The 22,079-nt window shown below is 43.0% G+C and overlaps 1 protein-coding gene across 1 annotated transcript; it reads left to right on the top strand.

Annotated features, from left to right (window-relative positions):
- Nucleotides 1-20,843, top strand: LOC129842478 (stathmin-3-like). The gene is made up of 5 exons (XM_055911040.1): nucleotides 1-206; nucleotides 16,314-16,409; nucleotides 17,620-17,795; nucleotides 17,967-18,158; nucleotides 18,830-20,843. The coding sequence occupies exons 1-5, from the start codon at nucleotides 188-190 to the stop codon at nucleotides 18,887-18,889; spliced, it is 543 nt and encodes a 180-aa protein (XP_055767015.1). The 5' UTR covers nucleotides 1-187; the 3' UTR covers nucleotides 18,890-20,843.
- Nucleotides 20,844-22,079: the final 1,236 nt, after the last annotated feature.

Genomic DNA, 22,079 nt, shown 5'->3' with positions numbered 1-22,079 from the left:
GGTTGCAGCAGCCCCTATCGAGTCGAGCCGGCTGGTCATTGTCCACGCAAAACCGCAGAGAGGCTTGTGCATTGCACCACTTGGAGACAGATATACACACAGAGCCATCTCTCTCCTCCTCCTCTCTCACATCCTTGCCTCTCCTCCATCCGGCAGCATCCTACTCTCGCCTCCACCTCCAGCAACCATGGCCAGCACCGTATCAGGTAAGACATCCAACATTTTGTTACCAACTATCTGTTATAAAATGGGGGTGGACATGTATTTATCAGATTAAATCCTTCTGTTGTATGATTTTAGACAGAATATCTAGATCTTATTGAAGATGCGTTGCTGGGTTGGGAGTATTTTGGTACGAACTGAGATGTATTGCTCATATAGGTGGTTTATTTTACATGTAAAATAGATCTCTGAGAGCATCATTTATTTGACCTAATGTCTGGCCACATCGAATTTGTCCATTTATGAATGGAAGAGGATCTAGGAATCGCATTTGTTTCATTTGAATGCTTATAAAGGTCATATGTACAAACTGAGGGTTGCATTTTTTATGTCCATCTAAAATGACCAACCATGCTGTGTATCTTGTTCCTAAAGAACTGGATTATTTCATGGGATCAGATCATTTCCATTGCTGATTGGAGATCTCAGGGATTTGCCTCAGTCGTGCCAAGAGCTGCGATCTTAAATGGCACATTATTCCCTATATAATGACCTATCTTTGACCAGGGCCCATAAGGGCTCTAGTCGCAAGAAGTGCACGATATAGAGAATAGGGTGCATTTTGTGGCACAACCAAGGTGTGACTGCTGATAAAATGGCCGCTTGATGATGCAGATCTGAAACTATATAAAAGGGCTTGGGCACATTGGGATTGCAATGCGGGAAGCTATAGGTCCCATACAGTTTATTCTATATTAATCACCAAGGGTTTAAACCTCTGACAAACCTATGATACATTACAGTATTTGATACACTATATTATATAGAATGTATCACAATATGAATCAATAAAACCTGATACAGCACAGTATAACAGCTCCACCCTTTAGGCCTGCGTCTTTGATTCTAGAACAGTTCATAGATCATCATAGTATCTGTCAGCATCATCAGCCACGCAACCAGCTAAAAAGGCAGGTAGTTTGTGATGAACATCAATACTCATTTCACCACTTTTCAATCAAAGACTAACTGTTCTTAGCGTAGGTATCACTGTCGGAGTATATATATGCAGCATGGGATAAGTATTCAACATGTTATGGCGCTGTAGAATATCAGCCTGTTGTGTCATATCAAAAGCGAAGCGCTGCAACCAACTCTACAGTTACTGGAGTGTCAAAATAATGTGTAAAGAATCAGTAGCATACATAAGATGATCCTGTCAGTCAATCCTTTCATTTGTGGAAGTGAACAGCAGATCTTTCTGAAGAGATGATCTTCAGTAGGGATGAGCTAATCAAATCTTACCCCCCCCCCCCCCCCCCCCCCCCTATATGGCGTTCACATCAGTGATCTTTTATCTAACCCCGTGGTAAATGTCTTTTTAAGTGCGGTACACCACACTTAACGTGTTTGACATTAGAGAAGCTTCCATTAAAGAAAATCCTCTCAGTTCTATTAGATAGATAGCTCTGAATCCACAATATGGCAAAGGTTGAAAAGCCATAACACATAAGTTCTCAACAACATGTTATGGTCAATAATATCAAAGGCTGCACTGAAATCTAACATTACAGCTCACACAATCTTCTTTCAACCAAGCATCAGTCATTTGTGTCAGTGCAGTACATGTTGAGCGCCCTTCGCTACAAGAATGTTGAACGTCTATTGTTAATTTGTTTACAGAGAAATAGCATTGTATTTGGTCAAACACATTTTTTCCCAACGGTTTGCTAAGAGCTGGCACCAAGCTAAAAGCTCTACTGTTAGAACCAGTAAATCCTGCGTTACCACTCTTGGGTAGCGGAATGACTTTGGCTTCCCTCCAGGCCTGAGGAGAAAGACATTCCTCTAGGCTCAGGTTAACGATATGCAGATAGGAGTGGCTGTAGAATCAGCTACCATCCTTAGTAGCTTTCCATCTAAGTTGTCATTGCCAGGAGGTTTGTCATTATTGAGCGATAACAATAATTTTCCCTTACAAATTTCAAACCTACAATGCTTTTCTTTCCTTATTTTTTTTATGCATGAGTACAATGGCTCACTGGTCATTGTTGGCATTTGTTGGCATAGTATCATGTAATATCTTAGTTTCACCGAGTCGTGGCTGAATGACGACATGAATAACATACAGCTGGCGGGTTATACACTCTATCGGCAGGGTAGAACAGCAGCTTCTGGTAAGACAAGGCGTGAAGGTCTATGTATATCTATAAGCAACAGCTGGTGCACAATATCTAAGGAAGTCTCAAGGTTTTGCAAGCCTGAGGTAGAGGAACTCATGATAAGCTGTAGACCACACTATCTACCTAGAGAGTTTTCAGATGTATTTTTCGTAGCTGTCTACATACCACCACAGACTGATGCTGGCACTAAGACCGCACTCAATGAGCTGTATTCCACCATAAGCAGACAGGAAACCGCTTACCCAGAGGCGGCACTCCTAGTGTCCGGGGACTTTAATGCAGAGAAGCTTAAATCCGTCTAACCAAATTTATATCAGCATGTTAAATGTGCAACCAGAGAGAAAAAACTCTGGACCACCTTTACTCCACACACAGAGATGCATACAAAGCTCTCCCCCGCCCTCCATTTGGCAAATCGGACCCTAATTCTATCCTACTTACAAGCAAAAATTAAAGCAGGAAGCACCAGTGACTCGGTCAATAAAAAAGTGGTCAGACGAAGCAGATGCTAAACTACAGGATTGTTTTGCTAGCACAGACTGGAATATGTCCTGGGATTCTTCCGATGGCAATGAGGAGTTTACCACATCAGTCATTGGCTTCATCAATAAGTGCATCGATGAAGTCGTCCCCACAGTGACTGTACATACATACCCCAACCAGAAGCCATGGATTATAGGCAACATCCGCACTGAGCTAAAGGGTAGAGCTGCCAATTTCAAGGAACGGGACTCTAATCCGGAAGCTTATAAGAAATACCGCTATGCCCTCTGACGAACCATCAAACAGGCAAAGCATCAATACAGGACTAAGATGGAATCGTACTACACCGGCTCCGACGCTCCTCGGATGTGGCAGGGCTTGCAAACTATTACAGACTACAAAGGGAAGCACAGCCGAGAGCTGCCTAGTGACATGAGCCTACCAGACAAGCTAAATAACTTCTATGCTCGCTTCGAGGCAAGTAATACTGAAACATGCATGAGAGCATCAGCTTTTCCGGACGACTGTGTGATCACGCTCTCCTCAGCTGATGTAAGTAAGACCTTTAAACAACAGGACTGATTACCAGGACGAGTACTCCGAGCACTCGCTGACTAACTAGGAAGAGTCTTCACTGACATATTCAACCTCTCCCTGTCTGAGTCTGTAATACCAACATGTTTCAAGCAGACCACCATAGTCCCTGTGCCCAAGAACACTAAGGTAACCTGCCAAAATGACTACTGACCCGTAGCACTCAAGTCTGTAGCCATGAAGTGCTTTGAAAGGCTGGTCATGGCTCACATCAACACCATTATCCCTGAAACCCTAGACCCACTCCAATTTGCATACCGCACTAACAGATCCACAGATGATGCAATCTCTATTGCACTCCACACTGCCCTTTCACACCTGGAAAAAAGGAACACCTATGTAAGAATGCTAATCATTGACTACAACTCAGCGTTCAACACAGTGCCCTCAAAGCTCATCACTAAGCTAAGGACCCTGGGACTAAACACCTCCCTCTGCAACTGGATCATTGACTTCCATACAGGGCGCCCCCAGGCGGTAATGGTAGGTAACAACACATCCGCCACACTGATCCTTAACATGGGGGCCCCTCAGGGGTGCGTACTCAGTCCGCTCCTGTACTCCCTGTTCACTCATGACTGCACGGCCAGGCACGACTCCAACACCATTATTAAGTTTGCAGATGACACAACAGTGCCAGGCCTGATCACCAACAACAACGAGACAGCCTATAGGGAGGTTCACCAACAACGAGGGGACAGCCTATAGGGAGGAGGTGTTACATCTACTCCTGCCACGCCCTCCACTCATCATCCTGGACCACCCTAACCTGCCACCACTCCCCCAGTGCTCTCTCTCTCTCTCCTTCTCTCCCTGTGTGTATATGTCATTGTGTGAGTGGAGACAGGTGTGCTGTAAGCAGAGCAGATTCCCAGCAGCTGCAACCTGTTCCATAATCAAGAACCCTACAAATACTCAGTCCTGCCACTTCCACGCTACCAGATCGCAGCCTCTACTCAGTCAGTCTGCATTTCTAGCTGTTTGTTCCTGCAAAGATTTAGTTATCCTGTTGTGCCTGTTTTCACAAGCCTCACGCTGCTTTTTCTCTCTGCTACAGTCCCGTCTGCTCTAACTCTGGTACCTGTCTCCAGTACCTCGTCTCCTCAGTCCTGCTTCTCTGCTCTGGATCCCCGCTCTACTGCTTAATTGGATTCCGCTCCAGACCTGCTTACCCGGTTCCTAATCTCCTTAACCCCAGCCTCAGCCTAAATCCGGATTCCATACCACCCGCCCGAGATTCCCCTGGACTGCACCCCATCTCCTCTTCCGCTTTTCAATAAATACATTGGTTACCTATTCTTGTCTCCTCGTCTGAGTCTGCATTTGGGTTCACCTGCACCGCCCCGCGTAACAGGAGGTCAGAGACCTGACCGTGTGGTGCAAGGACAACAACCTCTCCCTCAATGTGATCAAGACAAAGGAGATGATTGTGGACTACAGGAAAAGGGGGACTGAGCACGCCCCAATTCTCATCGACAGGGCTGTAGTGGAGCAGGTTGAGAGCTTCAAGTTCCTTGTTGTCCACATCACCAACAAACTAACATGGTCCAAGCACACCAGGACAGTCGTGAAGAGGGCATGACAAAACCAATTCCCCCTCAGGAGACTGAAGAGATTTGGCATGGGTCCTCAGATCCCCAAAAGGTTCTACTGCTGCACCATCAAGAGCATCCTGACTGGTAGCATCACTGCCTTGTATGGTAACTGCTCGGGCTCCGACCGCAAGGCACTACAGAGGGTGGTGCGTACAGCCCAGTACATCACCGGGGCCAAGCTTCCTGCCATCCAGGACCTCTATAACAGCCATTGTCAAAGGCCCTAAAAAGACTCCAGCCACACTAGTCATAGACTGTTCTCTCTGCTACCACACGGCAAGAGGTGCCAGAGCTTCAAGTCTAGGTCCAAGAGGCTTCTAAACAGCTTTTACCCCAAGTCATAAGACTCCAGAACATCTAATGAAATGGCTACCCAGACTATTTGCATTGCCCCCCTTCCTCTTCTACGCTGCTGCTACTCTCTGTTATTATCTATGCATAGGTACTTTAATTATTCTACCTACATGTACATATTACCTTAATTACCTTGATTAACCGTTGCCCCCACACATTGACTAACCGGAACCCCCTGTATATATACAATTGAAGTCAGAAGTTTACATACACTCAGGTTGGAGTCATTAAAACTCATTTTTTAACCACTCCAGAAATTCTTGTTAACAAACTATAATTTTGGCAAGTTGGTTAGGACATTAACTTTGTGCATGACACAAGTAATTTTTCCAACAATTGTTTACAGACAGATTATTTCACTTATAATTAACTGTATCACAATTCCAGTGGGTCAGAAGTTTACATACATTTACTTGACTGTGACTTTAAACAGCTTGGAAAATTCCAGAAAAGTATGTCATGGCTTTAGAAGCTGTTCTGTCTCCTAGAGATGAACGTACTTTGGTGCGAAAAGTGCAAATCAATCCCAGAACAACAGCAAAGGACCGTGTGAAGTTGCTGGAGGAAACAGGTACAAAAGTATCTATATCCACAGTAAAACTAGTCCTATATAAACATAACCTGAAAGGCCGTTCAGCAAGGAAGAAGCCTCTGCTCCAAAACCGCCATAAAAAAGCCAGACTACGGTTTGCAACTGCACATGAGGACAAAGATTTTACTTTTTGGAGAAACGTCCTCTGGTCTGATGAAACAAAAACAGAACTGTTTGGCCATAATGACCATCGTTATGTTTGGAGGAAAAAGGGAGAGGATTGTAAAGCCGAAGAACACCATCCCAACCGTGAAGCACGGGGGTGGCAGCATCATGTTGTGGGGGTGCTTTGCTGCAGGAGGGACTGGTGCACTTCACAAAATAGATGGCATCATGAGGGCGGAAAATTATGTGGATACTGTATATTGAAGCAACATCTCAAGACATCAGTCAGGAAGTTAAAGCTTGTTCGCAAATGGGTCTTCCAAATGAACAATGACCCCAAGCATACTTCCAAAGTTGTGGCAAAATGGCTTAAGGACAACAAAGTCAAGATATTGGAGTGGCCATCACAAAGCCCTGACCTCAATCCTATAGAAAATGTGTTGGCAGAACTGAAAAGGCGTGTGCGAGCAAGGAGGCCTACAAACCTGACTCAGTTATAAACCTGACTCAGTCTGTCAAGACGAATGGGACAAAATTCACCCAACTTATTGTGGGAAGCTTGTGAAAGGCTACCCCAAACATTTGACCCAAGTTAACCAATTTAAAGGCAATATTACCAAATACTAATTGGGTGTATGTAAACTTCTGACCCACTGGGAATGTGATGAAATAAAAGCTGAAATAAATCATTCTCTCTACTATTATTCTGACATTTTACATTCTTAAAATAAAGTGCTGATCCTAACTGACCTAAGACAGGGAATTTCTACTCGGATTAAATGTCAGGACCTCTACACCAGGCGATGTCAGAGGAAGGCCCTAAAAATTGTCAAAGACCCCAGCCACCCCAGTCATAGACTGTTCTGTCTACTACCGCATTTCAAGCGGTACCGGAGTGCCAAGTCAGGAACAAAAAGGCTTCTCAACAGTTTTTACCCCCAAGCCATAAGACTCCTGAACAGGTAATCAAATGGCTACCCGGACTATTTGCATTGTGTGCCCCCCCCCCCCCAACCGCTCTTTTACGCTGCTGCTACTCTCTGTTTATCATATATGCATAGTCACTTTACCTATACATTCATGTACATACTACCTCAATTGGCCCGACCAACCAGTGCCCCCGCACATTGGCTAACCAGGCTATCTGCATTGTTTCCCGCCACCCACCACCCGCCAACCCCTCTTTTATGCTACTGCTACTCTCTGTGTATCATATATGCAGTCACTATAAACATATCTACATGTACATACTACCTCAATCAGCCCGACTAACCGGTGCCTGTATAAAGCCTCACTACTGTTATAGCCTCGCTAATGTTATTTTTCACTGTCTTTTTACTGTTGTTTTTATTTCTTTACTTACCTACTGCTCACCTAATACCTTTTTTTGCACTGTTGGTTAGAGCCTGTAAGTAAGCATTTCACTCTAAGGTCTACACCTGTTGTGTTCGTGACAAATACACTTTGATTTGATTAATCTTTACAAAACTGTTTCAGTTCAACAATATTCTTAGGATGTCTGGTGTGAACCTCTCTCGAAGTTATGCCACAGCATTTTAAATCAGGTTGAGGTCAGGACTCTGACAGGGCCACACCAGATGGCGTATTTTCTTCTGTTGAAACCATTCTGTTGTTGATTTACTTCTGTGTTTTGGGTCGTTGTCCTGTTGCATCCCCCAACTTCTGCTGAGCTTCAATTGGCAGACAGATAGCCTTACAGTCTCCTGCAAAATGTCTTGATAAACTTGGGAATTCATGTTTCCGTCAATGATAGCAAGCTGTCCAAACCCTGAGGCAGCAAAGCAGTCCCAAACCATGATGCTCCCTCCACCATACTTTACAGTTGGGAAGAGATTTTGATGTTGGTGTGCTGTGCATTTTTTAAATCACACATAGTATTGTGTGTTCCTTCCAAACAACTCAACTTTAGTTTAATCTGTCCACAGAATATTTTGCCAGAAGCGCTGTGGAGCATCAGGGTGCTCTTTAGCAAATTTCAGACGTGCAGCAATGTTTTTTTTTGAACAACAGTGGCTTCTTCCGTGGTGTCCTCCCATGAACACCATTCTTGTTTAGTGTTTAACATATCGTGGACTCGTCAACAGAGATGTTAGCATGTTCTAGAGATTTATGTAAGTCTTTAGCTGACACTCTAGGATTCTTCTTAACCTCATTGAGCATTCTGCACTGTGCACTTGCAGTCATCTTTGCAAGACGGCCACTCCTAAGGAGAGTAGCAACAGTGCTGAACTTTTTCCATTTATAGACAATTTGTCTTACTGTGGACTGATGAACATCAAGACTTTTAGAGATACTTTTGTAACCCTTTCCAGCTTAAAGCAAGTCAATATTTCTTAATCTTAGGTCTTCTGAGATCTCTTTCGTTCGAGGCATGGTTCACATCAGGCAATGCCTCTTGTGAATAGTAAACTCAAATTTTGTGTGTGTTTCTTTTTATAGGGCAAGGCAGCTCTAAGCAAGATCTCCAATCTTGTCTGTTGCATTCTTGGGAAACTTGGAACATTGAGATATTAAAGACATGTGACAGTACTGATAAGGGGAGAAACTGTTGAAGGCTCATATCACTTAGTTCCCTGCTTAGCAAGAAGGATGCAATGTTTAGATTTAAGGAGGAGACTTACCACCACGGGGGAAGCGCTTTTCTTTGTCTGAATTGCAGCTGTTACGACCCTTTAGGAAGAATTAAACTTGGTTAAGCTTCTCTAGTGTCTGTGAGTTATTTACTCTGTAAAATAAGAACCTAACATGTCTCATTGATTGGACTCCAGGTTAGCTGACCCCTGACTCCAATTAGCTTCTGGAAAAGGCATTAGCCTTGGGGTTCACATACTTTTCCCCAACCTACACTGGGAATGTTGAAGTGATATATTCAATTTCGACAAGAAAAATACAATATTTTGTGTGTTATTAGTTTAAGCACACTGTGTTCACCTATTGTTGTGATTAAGATGAAGATCAGATCAAAATGTCGGACTAATTTATGCAGAAATCCAGGTAATCGCAAAGGGTTCACATACTTTTTCTTTACGCTGTAGAACATAGCCTTAAGGTGTTCTGGTTATTCTGGTTATGACTGCTGTTTCAGACATGGCTCCCTGGCTCTAGCTGATAGAAGACCTATTCTCTGCCAAGCAGAGAAGCGATATCACCATGGTAACACACAGTGATTGTATCTGTTTTTAGGAGCAGTAGACTCACACAGACACACACAAGCTACCCTCCCACCCTCTCTCTGTCTCTCTCACTCCATGCAACACATGCACGCACACTCACTGACACACACAAACACTGTAGGCCATTAATTTCACTACACATAGAGTGTGCACGCTAGGACACAATCCCTTCATTGTGGTGCTTGACTAAGTTGGTTGGCGCTTTGACATCATGTCAACATCTAAATGTATAATCTTTGTCTAAAATCGTCCCACAGGCCATTATTTTACATAGTGCTCACTCATATGCAAACACACACACACAAATGAACTAACCTTCCATCCCTGAGCTGCTCAATTGAGTAGCCCTGCTGCAGTGGGTGGAGAGAAGGGGAGGGTTGGGTCTGCACTCAGTCTGACCCACAAACTGTGTCGCCAGGGAAACAGTGCCTGTGTTTGCGATTGTCTGATTACACCGGTATCTATTAAATTACCTTGGGTGTCTGGGAGAATTTATGAACATGCGGTGGGTAGATATTTCCAGTAGTCACAGATCTTGGATCAGTGTACCCAAATCCTAACACACTACTTCATTGAATTCCGCTCCAGACCTGCTTACCCAGTTCCTAATCTTCTTGCCCCCAGCCTCAGCCTTAGTCCGGATTCCATACTACCTGCCCGAGATTCCTCTGGACGTGCAGTCCCATCTCCTCTCCCGCTTTTCAATAAATACATTGGTTAGCTATCCTTGTCTCCTCGTCTGAGTCTGCATTTGGGTTCACCTGCACCGCCCCGCGTAACAGGAGGTCAGAGACCTGGCCGTGTGGTGCAAGGACAACAACCACTCCCTTAACGTGATCAAGACAAAGGAGATGATTGTGGACTACAGGAAAAGGAGGAATGAGCACGCCCCAATTCTCATCAACAGGGCTGCAGTGGAGCAGGTTGAGAGCTTCAAGTTCCTTGTCGTCCACATCACCAACAAACTAACATGGTCCAAGCACACCAAGACAGTCGTGAAGAGGGCATGACAAAATCAATTCCCCCTCAGGAGACTGAAGAGATTTGGCATGGGTCCTCAGATCCTCAAAAGGTTCTACAGCTGCACCATCGAGAGCATCCTGACTGGTAGCATCACTGCCTGGTATGGCAACTGCTCGTGCTCCGACCGCGAGGCACTACAGAGGGTGGTGCGTACAACCCAGTACATCACCGGGGCCAAGCTTCCTGCCATCCAGGACCTCTATACCAGGCTGTGTCAGAGGAAGGCCCTAAAAATGGTCAAAGACTCCAGCCACCCTAGTCATAGACTGTTCTCTCTGCTACCGCATGGCAAGTGGTACCGGAGCGCCAAGTCTAGGTCCAAGAATCTTCTAAACAGCTTTTATCCCCAAGCCATAAGACTCCTGAACATCTAATCAAATGGCTACCCAGACTATTTGCATTGCTCCCTCCCTCTTCTACGCTGCTGCTACTCTCTGTTATTATCTATGCATAGTCACTTTAATAACTCTACCTACATGTACATATTACCTCAATCACTTTTATTAACCGGTGCCCCCACACATTGACTAACCGGCTATTGTTATTTTACTGCTGCTCTCTAATTATTTGTTACTTTTATTTCTTACTTTTTTTAGTATTTTTTTACAACTGCATTGTTGATTAAGGGCTTGAAGTAAGCATTTCACTGTAAGGTCTACATCTGTTGTATTCGGTGCATGTGACGCATTTGATTTTATTTGATTTTATTTCCTGCCTAAGTTTGCCCACTTTGCTGATTAAGTAATCATTAAAATAATTAGCAACATCAAATGGTTTTGTGATGAATAAGCCATCTGATTCGATGAAAGATGGAGTTGAATTTGTCTTTCTGCCCATCATTTCATTTAAAGTACAAAGTTTTTTTCCCATCATTCTTTATATCATTGATACTGACTTCATAATACAGTTTCTTCATCTTTTTGTGACACTCCCCCCCCCCCCCCCCCCCCCCGTATCTCTTTCAACCATACAGTTTTTAAATTCCACATCAATCCATGGAGCCTTAATTGTTCTAACAGTCAGTTTCTTAACAGGTACATGTCTGTCAAAAATTGAAAGAAGCAATTTCATAAAAATCACTACAGAACTAAATCAAGTATATACACTACCGTTCAAAAGTTTGGGTTCACTTAGAAATGTCCCTGTTTTTGAAAGAAAAGCACATTTTTTGTCATTTAAAATAACATCAAATTGATCAGAAATGCAGTGTAGACATTGTTAATGTTGTAAATGACTATTGTAGCTGGTAACGGCTGATTTTTTTTAATGGAATATCGACATAGGCGTTTCAGCACACGGACCCTCGTTACACGTCAGTGAAGATCTCTCTTTATTTTACACAGATACAGAGCGTCATTTCTAGGAAGGAGTTCAAACCCCTGTTGACAAAGATCTTGTGACACTGAAAGTTGCTGCTACAGAGAGAAATGAACTATGATGAACTCAGCCAAGTTCAGTCGTGTTGAGGCCATCCTTGCTACTGGCACGTGTGTTGCGTGCAGGCCCTGCCGCAACATTTTTTAGTGAGCCGTCTCCTCACAAGTGTTGGTTCACAGTGCACAATCCAACCGAACCTGAAAGTGCTCTGTGACGTGTCGAATCATTATCACTGACGCTACGTAAATATTACATGAGCCAGAGCACAGTGAGGAGTCAATAGGAAGGAAGTTTGCCGCCTGCAATTGTAACTTTAGTGTCATCCAACTTCTAGCCTGTGTGCATGTTTCTGCCTCAGACAACTCCTTCGTTGCTGCCCAAACATGATTTGGCATAAAAACAAAAGGCAGTTAGCTAAAACGGGAACAGGCACAACTTCCACTATGTTCATTGTTGGCTTAGTTGAAAAATATTTTTTTCAGTATTAACCAGCTCCATTGTCACTCACCGTCAGCTAGGGTTCAATACCGGTATTCCGAGACTTTCCGACCAAATCAAATTTAATTATATAGCCCTTCTTACATCAGCTGATATCTCAATGTGCTGTACAGAAACCCAGCCTAAAACCCCAAACAGCAAGCAATGCTGGTGTAAAAGCACGGTGGCTAAGAAAAACTCCCTTGAAAGGCCAAAACCTAGGAAGAAACCTAGAGAGGAACCAGGCTATGAGGGGTGGCCAGTCCTCTTCTGGCTGTGCCGGGTGGAGATTATAACAGAACATGGCCAAGATGTTCAAATGTTCATAAATGACCAGCATGGTAAAATAATAATAATCAGAGTAGTTGTCGAGGGTGCAACAAGTCAGCACCTCAAGAGTAAATGTCAGTTGGCTTTTCATAGCCGATCATTGAGAGTATCTCTACTGCTCCTGCTGTCTCTAGAGCGTTGGAAACAGCAGGTCTGGGACAGATAACATGTCCGGTGAACAGGTCAGGGTTAGCCGCAGGCAGAACAGTTGAAACTGGAGCAGCAGCACGGCCAGGTGGACTGGGGACTGCAAGGAGTCTTCATGCCAGGTAGTCCTGAGGCATGGTCCTAGGGCTCAGGTCCTCCGAGAGAGAGAAAGAAAGAAAGAGAGAAAGAGAGAATTAGAGAGAGCATACTTAAATTCACACAGGACACCGGATAAGACAGGAGAAATACTCCAGATATAACAGACTGACCCTAGCCCCCCGACACATAAACTACTGCAGCATAAATCCTGGAGGCTGAGACAGGAGGGGTCAGGATACACTGTGGCCCCATCTGATGATACCCCTGGAAAGGGCCAAACAGGCAGGATATAGCCCCACATACTTTGCCAAAGCACAGACCCCACACCACTAGAGGAATATCTTCAACCACCAACTTACCATCCTGAGACAAGGCCGAGTATAGCCCACAAAGATCTCCGCCACGGCACAACCCAAGGGGGGGCGCCAAGCCAGACAGGAAGACCACGTCATTGACTCAACCCACTCAAGTGACGCACCCCTCCTAGGGACGGCATGGAAGAGCACCAATAAGCCAGTGACTCAGCCCCTGTAATAGGGTTAGAGGCAGAGAATCCCAGTGGAGAGAGGGGAACCGGCCAGGCAGAGACAGCAAGGGCGGTTCGTTGCTCCAGAGCCTTTCCGTTCACCTTCACACTTCTGGGCCAGACTACACTCAATCATATGACCTACTGAAGAGATGAGCCTTCAGTAAAAACTTAAAGTTTGAGACCGAGTCTGTGTCTCTCACATGGGTAGGCAGACCATTCCATAAACATGGAGCTCTATAGGAGAAAGCCCTGCCTCCAGCTGTTTGCTTAGAAATTCTGGGGACAATTAGGAGGCCTGCGTCTTGTGACCGTAGCGTACGTGTAGGTATGTACAGCAGGACCAAATCGGAAAGATAGGTAGGAGCAAGCCCATGTAATGCTTTGTAGGTTAGCAGTAAAACCTTGAAATCAGCCATGCTCCTTCCTGTTTCCTGAGAATAATAATGACGGATCCTGTGGACCAATAATATAAAATGTTTATGCCACACTAATGCAAAAATAAAAATATGGACGTGGGAATTGCTGCATGAGCCGGACATATCAACTCTCTGGCTTCATTCATACATTAGACCAGTCATCACAACGCTAACCCTACTATATTTAGCCTACTCAACTTTAAAGTCTCCAATACAAAGCATCACTTACTTGCATGACTTCTATAAATTGCATTGCTGACTATCATGTGTAGGCTACACGCGACAAATCGAACGCAGTTTACTGAAGTAAATCTCCATCTCACATTCACAGATCTCCAAACTAGCATCGTGACACTGGCACAGGCGTATAATACAAATTGCAGCTAATCACTGTTAACAAAACGGCTGATACCTTGTGTCCACAAATGCGCTCTTGGAAATAGACATTTGCAACATTGTTCCATGATGTTACAATAACACAAGTGAGTGCACGGGCTTGACTAGTTAGATTTCCCGGAATTTGATCAACCGCGGCACAATCCATGGTGCTGAATCTCCGCTACTGCTAAACTACTTGACCAAAAGTATGTGGACACCTGGTCGTCAAACATCTCATTCCAAAATCATGGCCATTAATATGGAGTTGGTCACCCCTTTGCTGCTATGACTAGATGTTGGAGAATTGTTGGATTTGCTTCCATTCAATTCCATTCCATTTATTTGGGCTGAAATCTGAGGTTCATTTAATTATTTTTTTAATTTTTAATTTCACCTATATTTAACCAGGTAGGCTATTTGAGAACAAGTTCTCATTTAAAACTGCGACCTGGCCAAGATAAAGCAAAGCAGTGCGACACAAACAACAACACAGAGTTAGACATGGAATAAACAAGCGTACAGTCAATAACACAATAGAAAAAAAGAAAGTCTATATACAGTGTGTGCAAATGGTGTGAGGAGGTAATGCAATAAATAGGCCATAGTAGCGAGGTAACTACAATTTAGCAAATTAACACTGGAGTGATAGATGAGCAGATGGTGATATGCAAGTAGAAATACTGGTGTGCAAAAGAGCAGAAAAGTAGATAAAAACAATATGGGGATGAGGTAGGTAGATTGGGTGGGCTATGTACAGCTGCAGCAATCGGTTAGCTGCTCAGATAGCTGATGTTTAAAGTTAGTGAGGGAAATATAAGTCTCCAGCTTCAGCGATTTTTGCAAATCGTTCCAGTCATTAGCAGCAGAGAACTGGAAGGAAAGGCGGCCAAAGGAGGTGTTGGCTTTGGGGATGACCAGTGACCACCCACCCGTAGCACCTGCTGGAGCGCGTGCTACGGGTGGGTGCTGTTATCGAGACCAGTGAGCTGAGATAAGGCGGAGCTTTACCTAGCATAGACTTATAGATGACCTGGAGCCAGTGGGTCTGGCGACGAATATGTAGAGAGGGCCAGCCGACTAGAGCATACAGGTCGCAGTGGTATAAGGGGCTTTGGTGACAAAACGGATGGCACTGTGATAGACTGCATCCAGTTTTCTGTATTGGAGTATTGGAAACTATTTTGTAAATTACATCGCCAAAGTCGAGGATCGGTAGGATAGGATTTAACTCTAGAACTTATCCTCTGCAGCAGAGGTAACTCTGGGTCTTCCTTTCCTTTGACGTTCATCATGAGAGCCAGATTCATCAAAGTGCTTGATGGTTTTTGCAACTGCACTTGAAGAAAGAAAGTTATTTACATTTTCTGTCTTAAAGTAATGATGGACTGTCGTTTCTCTTTGTTTATCTGAACTGTTCTTGCTATAATATGGACTTGGTCTTTTACCAATTAGGGCTGTCTTCTGTATACCACTCCTACCTTGTCACAACACATTTGTTTGAAACTTTTTGGTTACTACATGACTCCATATGTGTTATTTCATAGTTTTGATGTCTTCACTATTATTCGTCAATGTAGAAAATAGTCAAAATAAAGAAAAACCCTTGAATGAGTAGGTGTGTCCAAACTTTTTACTATTTTCTATATTGAAAAATAATATAAATGTATTTATATTAATATATACTGTATATAAAAAAAGTGTATTTTTTATTTTTTTCCTGCCTCTTGGGCCCCCCATGGGCCTGGGCCCAGGGGCTTCACCCCCGGTAAGCCCCTGCGCTTAATCCGGTCATGAACCCTAATACATATTTAAACACAAACACACTCTTGGACACACACTTATCTGCCACACACACTGTACAGTCCCCGTGGATAAGCTACAGTATGGACATATAACCCACCACATACACACACACTGCACAGTCCTAGTGAGTGAGTGAAGTGAAAACCAGAGATAAAAGTCTACATATGAATAATTGATAATTCTCCCAATGTTACTGGCGACGGGATTAAACCTCCCAAAATATTCATGCCATACATCCTGTCATACAGTCATTTGTTATGAGCAATATATAATACAACCTGAATTCAACCTTTTCGCATTAGACCTTTCGTGCATACATTATCTAATCAGATAACGATATCAGCTCTGTTTAGCCAATACAAAATGACTGCATCATTCACAATAAATGCCAGATGCCAATTTAAAAGTGGATTCAAGGATAACTGTGGATATCTTTTCTCACTCTGTCACTTCTCCTCTCCCTCTTTTCCAGCCTACTCGGACAAGATCAAAGAGATGTCCATGCTGTCTCTGATCTGCTCCTGCTTCCACTCACAACCACATCCCAACAGCCTCTACCAATATGGAGGTTAGTGATGAAGAGCTCTATGCGTTTGCCTGTGTCCCATAGAGATCATATAATTATACTCAGAATGTAATTCTATGGTTTGTCCATCCACCCATCTTTGCTCTTTGTCTCTCTCTTTGTCTATCCAACATCCCCCTTTCTGTCTGTCTATCAATCTTTATGTTTGTCTGTCTTTTGTTGTAGAAATTCTAATCAATAATGAGGAGAGACAAGGTCAAAAGGAAAGCATGGAGTAATTGATTCTATAATAATGAGGCTGGTCAGCTCAACACTCCCAAGCGTTGTGTCGAGTAGCTCTGACATACGAAGAATACAAATATATTTTATAGCAAAGATACGCCCTCTCAGTCTACATGACAAACAACAGATGCATGGAATGGGTCACCAGGTGAAAGTTGATATATGAGAAAGGAGTATCCCGCAGCCAGATAGCATTTGCTATGAAAACTGTTCCTATTGTTCAGAGTTTGGCCCCTAAGACGAGGCTCTGATCTCGTCCCTGGTACTTCATAACACTGAAACAACGAATCATTCTATGGCATAAATCAATTGTCAACTCCATCTCAAGTAAAACCCCTTCTTGACCATACGCCTGGACAAGCTCACTGAGGGGAGTGAGCCTCTAAGTCATACACTATCCCAGGATAGGTGCAACATCAGAGATGACATACAATGGTTCCAGACACTACCTCACACATCTTGTCTCAGACCTTATCTCCCCCAAGGCCAAAGGAGGGAGTGACTGGGCACAGACATTGTGGAGACAAGTAATTGGTTCCCCATTAATCACGCCATTCCTTCACATGGTTTAAAATAGGTAAAGACACATTCGCATATGAAAACAATGTTCCCTCCTGTCCTCTTCTCTTTCTGGTATTCTGCATAGCACCAGAGACATGTGATAGACAAGTCTGACTTCTCCCCTCTCTGGGCCCCAGGTGACTGTGCCCCAGCTGAGGGAGGAAGTGCAACTGCCAACACCAGAGTCCGAAGGATTACATTCTAATAACAAAAGTTCAACCGTTCAATCATATAAGCATATTATGCAGATAAGACATCTTAATTATCTATGTTACCTAACTAATTCTGATTCTTCCGCCACACTTTCTGTCTGTCTATCCATCCTACCCCTCTCTGTCAGTCCAATCTACCCCTCTCTGTCTGTCTGTCTGCACAGCCTTAGTACCCTAATACCTGTTGTCCTCCACAGACATGGAGGTGAAGTCCCTAAACAAGCGGGCATCCGGCCAGGCCTTCGAGGTCATCCTGAAGGCCCCTGCTGACCTCTCTCCTGACAGGCCCCAGCCCCTGATCTCTCCCCCCAAGAAGGACCTCTCCCTGGAGGAGCTCCAGAAGAGGCTAGAGGCTGCGGAGGAGAGGAGGAAGGTAAACAGAGAGCATGACAGAGAATGGGTCTCTGCAATATCTTTTTCACCTCTCAATTCTAATCATGCTTCCTCTCACTCTCCCCAATCTTTCTCATCATCTATCGCTCTTCCACACTACCCTCTCTCTGTTTCTCCCTCTTTACCATCTCGCTCACTCTTCTCTCTGCAGTCTCAGGAAGCCCTGCTCCTGAAGCAGCTGGCTGAGAAGCGGGAGCATGAGCGAGAGGTGCTCCTCAAGGCCCTGGAGGAGAACAACAACTTCAGCAAGATGGCAGAGGAGAAACTCAACTACAAGATGGAGGTCAACAAAGAGAACCGCGAGGCCCACCTGAATGCGCTAAAGCAGCGGCTCCGTGAGAAGGTAAATCGCCCACTGACTGTCATTCGAAGCTATGGCCTAGTCTAGAGAAATGAAAGACGTGGAGCGTTATGTGGATACCGAGTAGTGAGTAGAACATCAAAGGCAGGGTTGGAGGTGCTCTTTGGTTTTAGGGGGCTACTGTAATGGTTAAAACAAGGAGGACCAAGGCCGTAGACATATGCATTGTGAATACCTACTGGAAGAGTGAGGATGACCTAGCCTGTGTGACAACAGGATGAAATGCAATAGCATGAATTTATTAGCCTGAATGCCAGGCTGTAACTAGATTCCATTCTGTAACATCATTGGCAAGCCAACAATTTAGCATTGCTAAGTGCAGATACAATCAGATTTCTTCACTCTTGTTGGATGGCAGTTGAGGTTGAAACATGAAGAATAGAGGAAGGTCTTGGACCATGTCTTGTCCTTCTTAAGAACAATTCTACGAGGTTATGGTTCTATCTATCTGTGCTCATATATCTAGGCTATCTCTCAATCGAATGACATGACAAGCAGAGAGAAACTGTCTCCGCTAATCATAACACAAAGCAAAGTCAATGTATGTGTAATAGGCTACAACATACAGGGAACAGTGGGAATATCTAAATGAACTTATACTGCGGTATCGTATTGCCATTTTTTTCCCTAACTTTCATTTTGTTCTATCACAGGAAATCCATGCCGATGAGGTCCGTAAAAACAAGGAACTCCAAGCTGACCTCTCTGGTTGAAGATATTTTCTACAGTTTTGTCAAGAGATTCACGTCTGGTTTTGGTTGGAAGAAATGCTACTTTTTTAAATCTCGATGTCTGAAAGTCTCTTGCATTGTTCAATATACACTGGTTTCACAAGCTAATAATTCAACAACAATTTACACAGATTGTTTCTCATCTCTCAATTTATTTTTTGAAAATAATATTGATATTGAGCACGGGTAGAGCTGAAGTAAGGCCCAAGGTCAAGGGTCAGATTTACTAAACATTTGCACCTTTCTTAAGACTGCACCTGTGAGTTCATACAAGGGAACAAAATGAAACCAATTGAAACATTTCTTCTTTATCTTAGGAAACCTACTCCTTCTCTTACATTTTGTTTTAAGTCATTGTGTTTGGTTCTGTTTGGAAAAATAACCAGTAAAATGTTGCACTTGTGCAAATGCTTAGTAAGTCGGGCCTTCTGTGTGTGTAAGAAGAAGCTAAGAAGCTACTGTTAGATCATAATGATGAATTTCCCTAATTGATCCATAAACATAGCTCAATAGTTACGTTTAATTCTCATAGGAAGTCATGATTATGCTGCACCTGTTACACATATTGCCAAAATGTCTTTCTCTTGAAAAAATGAGCTTGAGGTCTTTACACAATCCCTCCATCTATTGCATAATGTACTGTATAATAGGGGAGCAGAGCCAAGCTTAATTGATTCAAGTGTTGCCCTTGCTTGGACCATGTGTAAAAGGGGTATCTGATAATATACAATATTCAGCACACTCTATAGGCAAACACTATAACCTGGTCATTCATCATATATAGTCACACCCATTGTCAGTTTGTGCAGCCATCTTCAATCAAGCATGCAACGTCAATCAAGTGACTGTATAAAATGAAGCACAGTCGCATTTAGGCTTCAGTTCAATAAAGTTCAGTATTCACTTTGCCGTATAGGTCAGTAAATGAATAAGGTTACGATACATACACTTAAACTGCTTTAAGAGTGGGTTCCGGTCTCTTTTAGGTTTAATTTCCTAGCTACTGAAATCTCCCACACAGTCTGTTTATTTCTGAGAGTCACTCACTTCTGTTGTCACTTTAGGGGACTACATTTAGTAACAAGATGACTCCACTACAGAGTGCCGTTGTTTGTTTGCAGTGAGATACAGAGTCAATGTGACAGAATTGTTTTAATGCAAATGATATGCAAAGTGTTTATTTGATTTTGTTATTGGATTTTGATGTGAACGTTGGCATGTGATGTAGAGGCATCAAATGCTGACACAGCACTGAATGTATTGCCAGACACACTTACCCTTCTAGCAGCGTATAGGCCTACATATGCCGTATCTTAATTTGGACATCCTGTTGCAGGACTGTTCCTGCATAGCAGGAAATGCAAACTTGTATTGCATTTAAGGTTTAAAAAGGCTTCTAAAGTTTGTAATTTCCACTTAAGACTTGATTTACTCTAATGAAAAATGTATCAAACCCAACAAAAATGTCCATTCATTATAATCCACATAATACTTCACAGTTCCTGTTGCTGCAGGATCATTTTCCTGCTGTAGCAAACTGGCTCAATTTAAGATCCTACATTTGTAGGAACCTCGTGCCTGGTTTCCCTATAGCAGTGTTGTTTGGGATAATCCTGCTCAGCTTCAGTGGGGTTCTGCTAGACACAGTCCTTTCATGCTGGTGCTTGACTTGGTTGGTTGTCGCCATGTATTAAGTAAACTTGACATCGTGCCAACTTCTGTTTTTATTATCTTTGTCTAAGATGAGTCCACCAGGCCACCATGCTTACACAGTACATACACAAACACTGTTGGCTATTCATTTAACTTAGATTCATTGCATACAGCGACTCTGTGTGCATAACTCAACAATATCTCACCTTTAGTAAAAGGTTAACTGGCTGTTGTTGCTGGAATATAAAGTCTGATGAACTATAATAAAGTTGGTGATACCTTATTTTGTCATTTACATTTGTGACCCTTATTAATTAACATATTACATTTTTGTTTACAATAACCAAGTTTTCATCCAGCCTTTTTATGCTAGTAAAGTCCATCTCGGATAATGAATGTCATGACAGGCCTGATGGAAACATGACATTTGTCGGTAAACTTTCCAAATGTCGACAAAATAAAATACACTAGACAAGGTGGTAACTTTTTGCTTCAATAACATTTATGATGTGCGACATGGTGGCGGAAACTCCTTTATGCGCAAATATTTATATCATAACCATCATATCGAAGTCAATTTGGAGTCACGGAAGTCAATTTGGAGTCATGGAGTCACGGAATCAAATCATTTGACGCGTGCGCTGAATACAACATGTAGACCTTACAGTGAAATGCTTACTTACAGGTTCTAACCAATAGTGCAAAAAAGGTATTAGGTGAACAATAGGTAGGTAAAGAAATAAAACAACAGTAAAAAGACAGGCTATATACAGTAGCGAGGCTATAAAAGTAGTGAGGCTACGTACAGACACCGGTTAGTCAGGCTGATTGAGGTAGTATGTACATGTAGATATGGTTAAAGTGACTATGCATATATGATGAACAGAGAGTATGATTGAAGATTGATATTCTGATGTTTTTTCAGTGCAGTGTGAGTTGTATTACTAACTATGTCAATATAATGTTATTGATCTGTCAGTTTCCCTAGCTAATTCCATGCTTTTCACACAGACACAGTAATAAACAGCTCTAACGTTACAGGCTTCACTGTCATGGCGCACAGTAGAGATCTGCTCAGATCGGTTTCTTCATCCTGCTCCCGCCTGCACCAGCTGGCTTTCTGTCCAATTCCCACCCGCTACCGGCCAAGAAGCCAAGAAGAAAAACAAATCTACTTTGAAACAAAGTACCTCACACACACATAGTTATAGGCTTAAAAAAATAAGACACCTGTACCATGTCAGATATAGAGTTGAAATGTATTCCATTTTCAGTTTGCATCCCAATATTACACTTTATATACATCACAGAAGACGGAAATATAACAAAACTGTTTGACATAGAAACACCTGTTCTGCTATCCGACGGACTATTACTATAATTTGCATATTCTGAAGATAAACTTGGCTGTCATAACATTAGGGCAGTATTGGAGACTCGGAACCTCAGAGTTAAAATGAACGTAAGTTATTTGTGTAGCGCTTCCTATTGGTTGATTCTGGTACTTTCAAGTGGGAAA

The sequence above is a fragment of the Salvelinus fontinalis genome, unplaced genomic scaffold, assembly GCF_029448725.1.
Source record: "Salvelinus fontinalis isolate EN_2023a unplaced genomic scaffold, ASM2944872v1 scaffold_0043, whole genome shotgun sequence".
In the NCBI taxonomy this organism is placed as follows: domain Eukaryota; kingdom Metazoa; phylum Chordata; class Actinopteri; order Salmoniformes; family Salmonidae; genus Salvelinus; species Salvelinus fontinalis.
The sequence above is the reverse complement of the archived record's forward strand: the minus strand, read 5'-3'. Positions and strand labels throughout refer to the sequence as shown.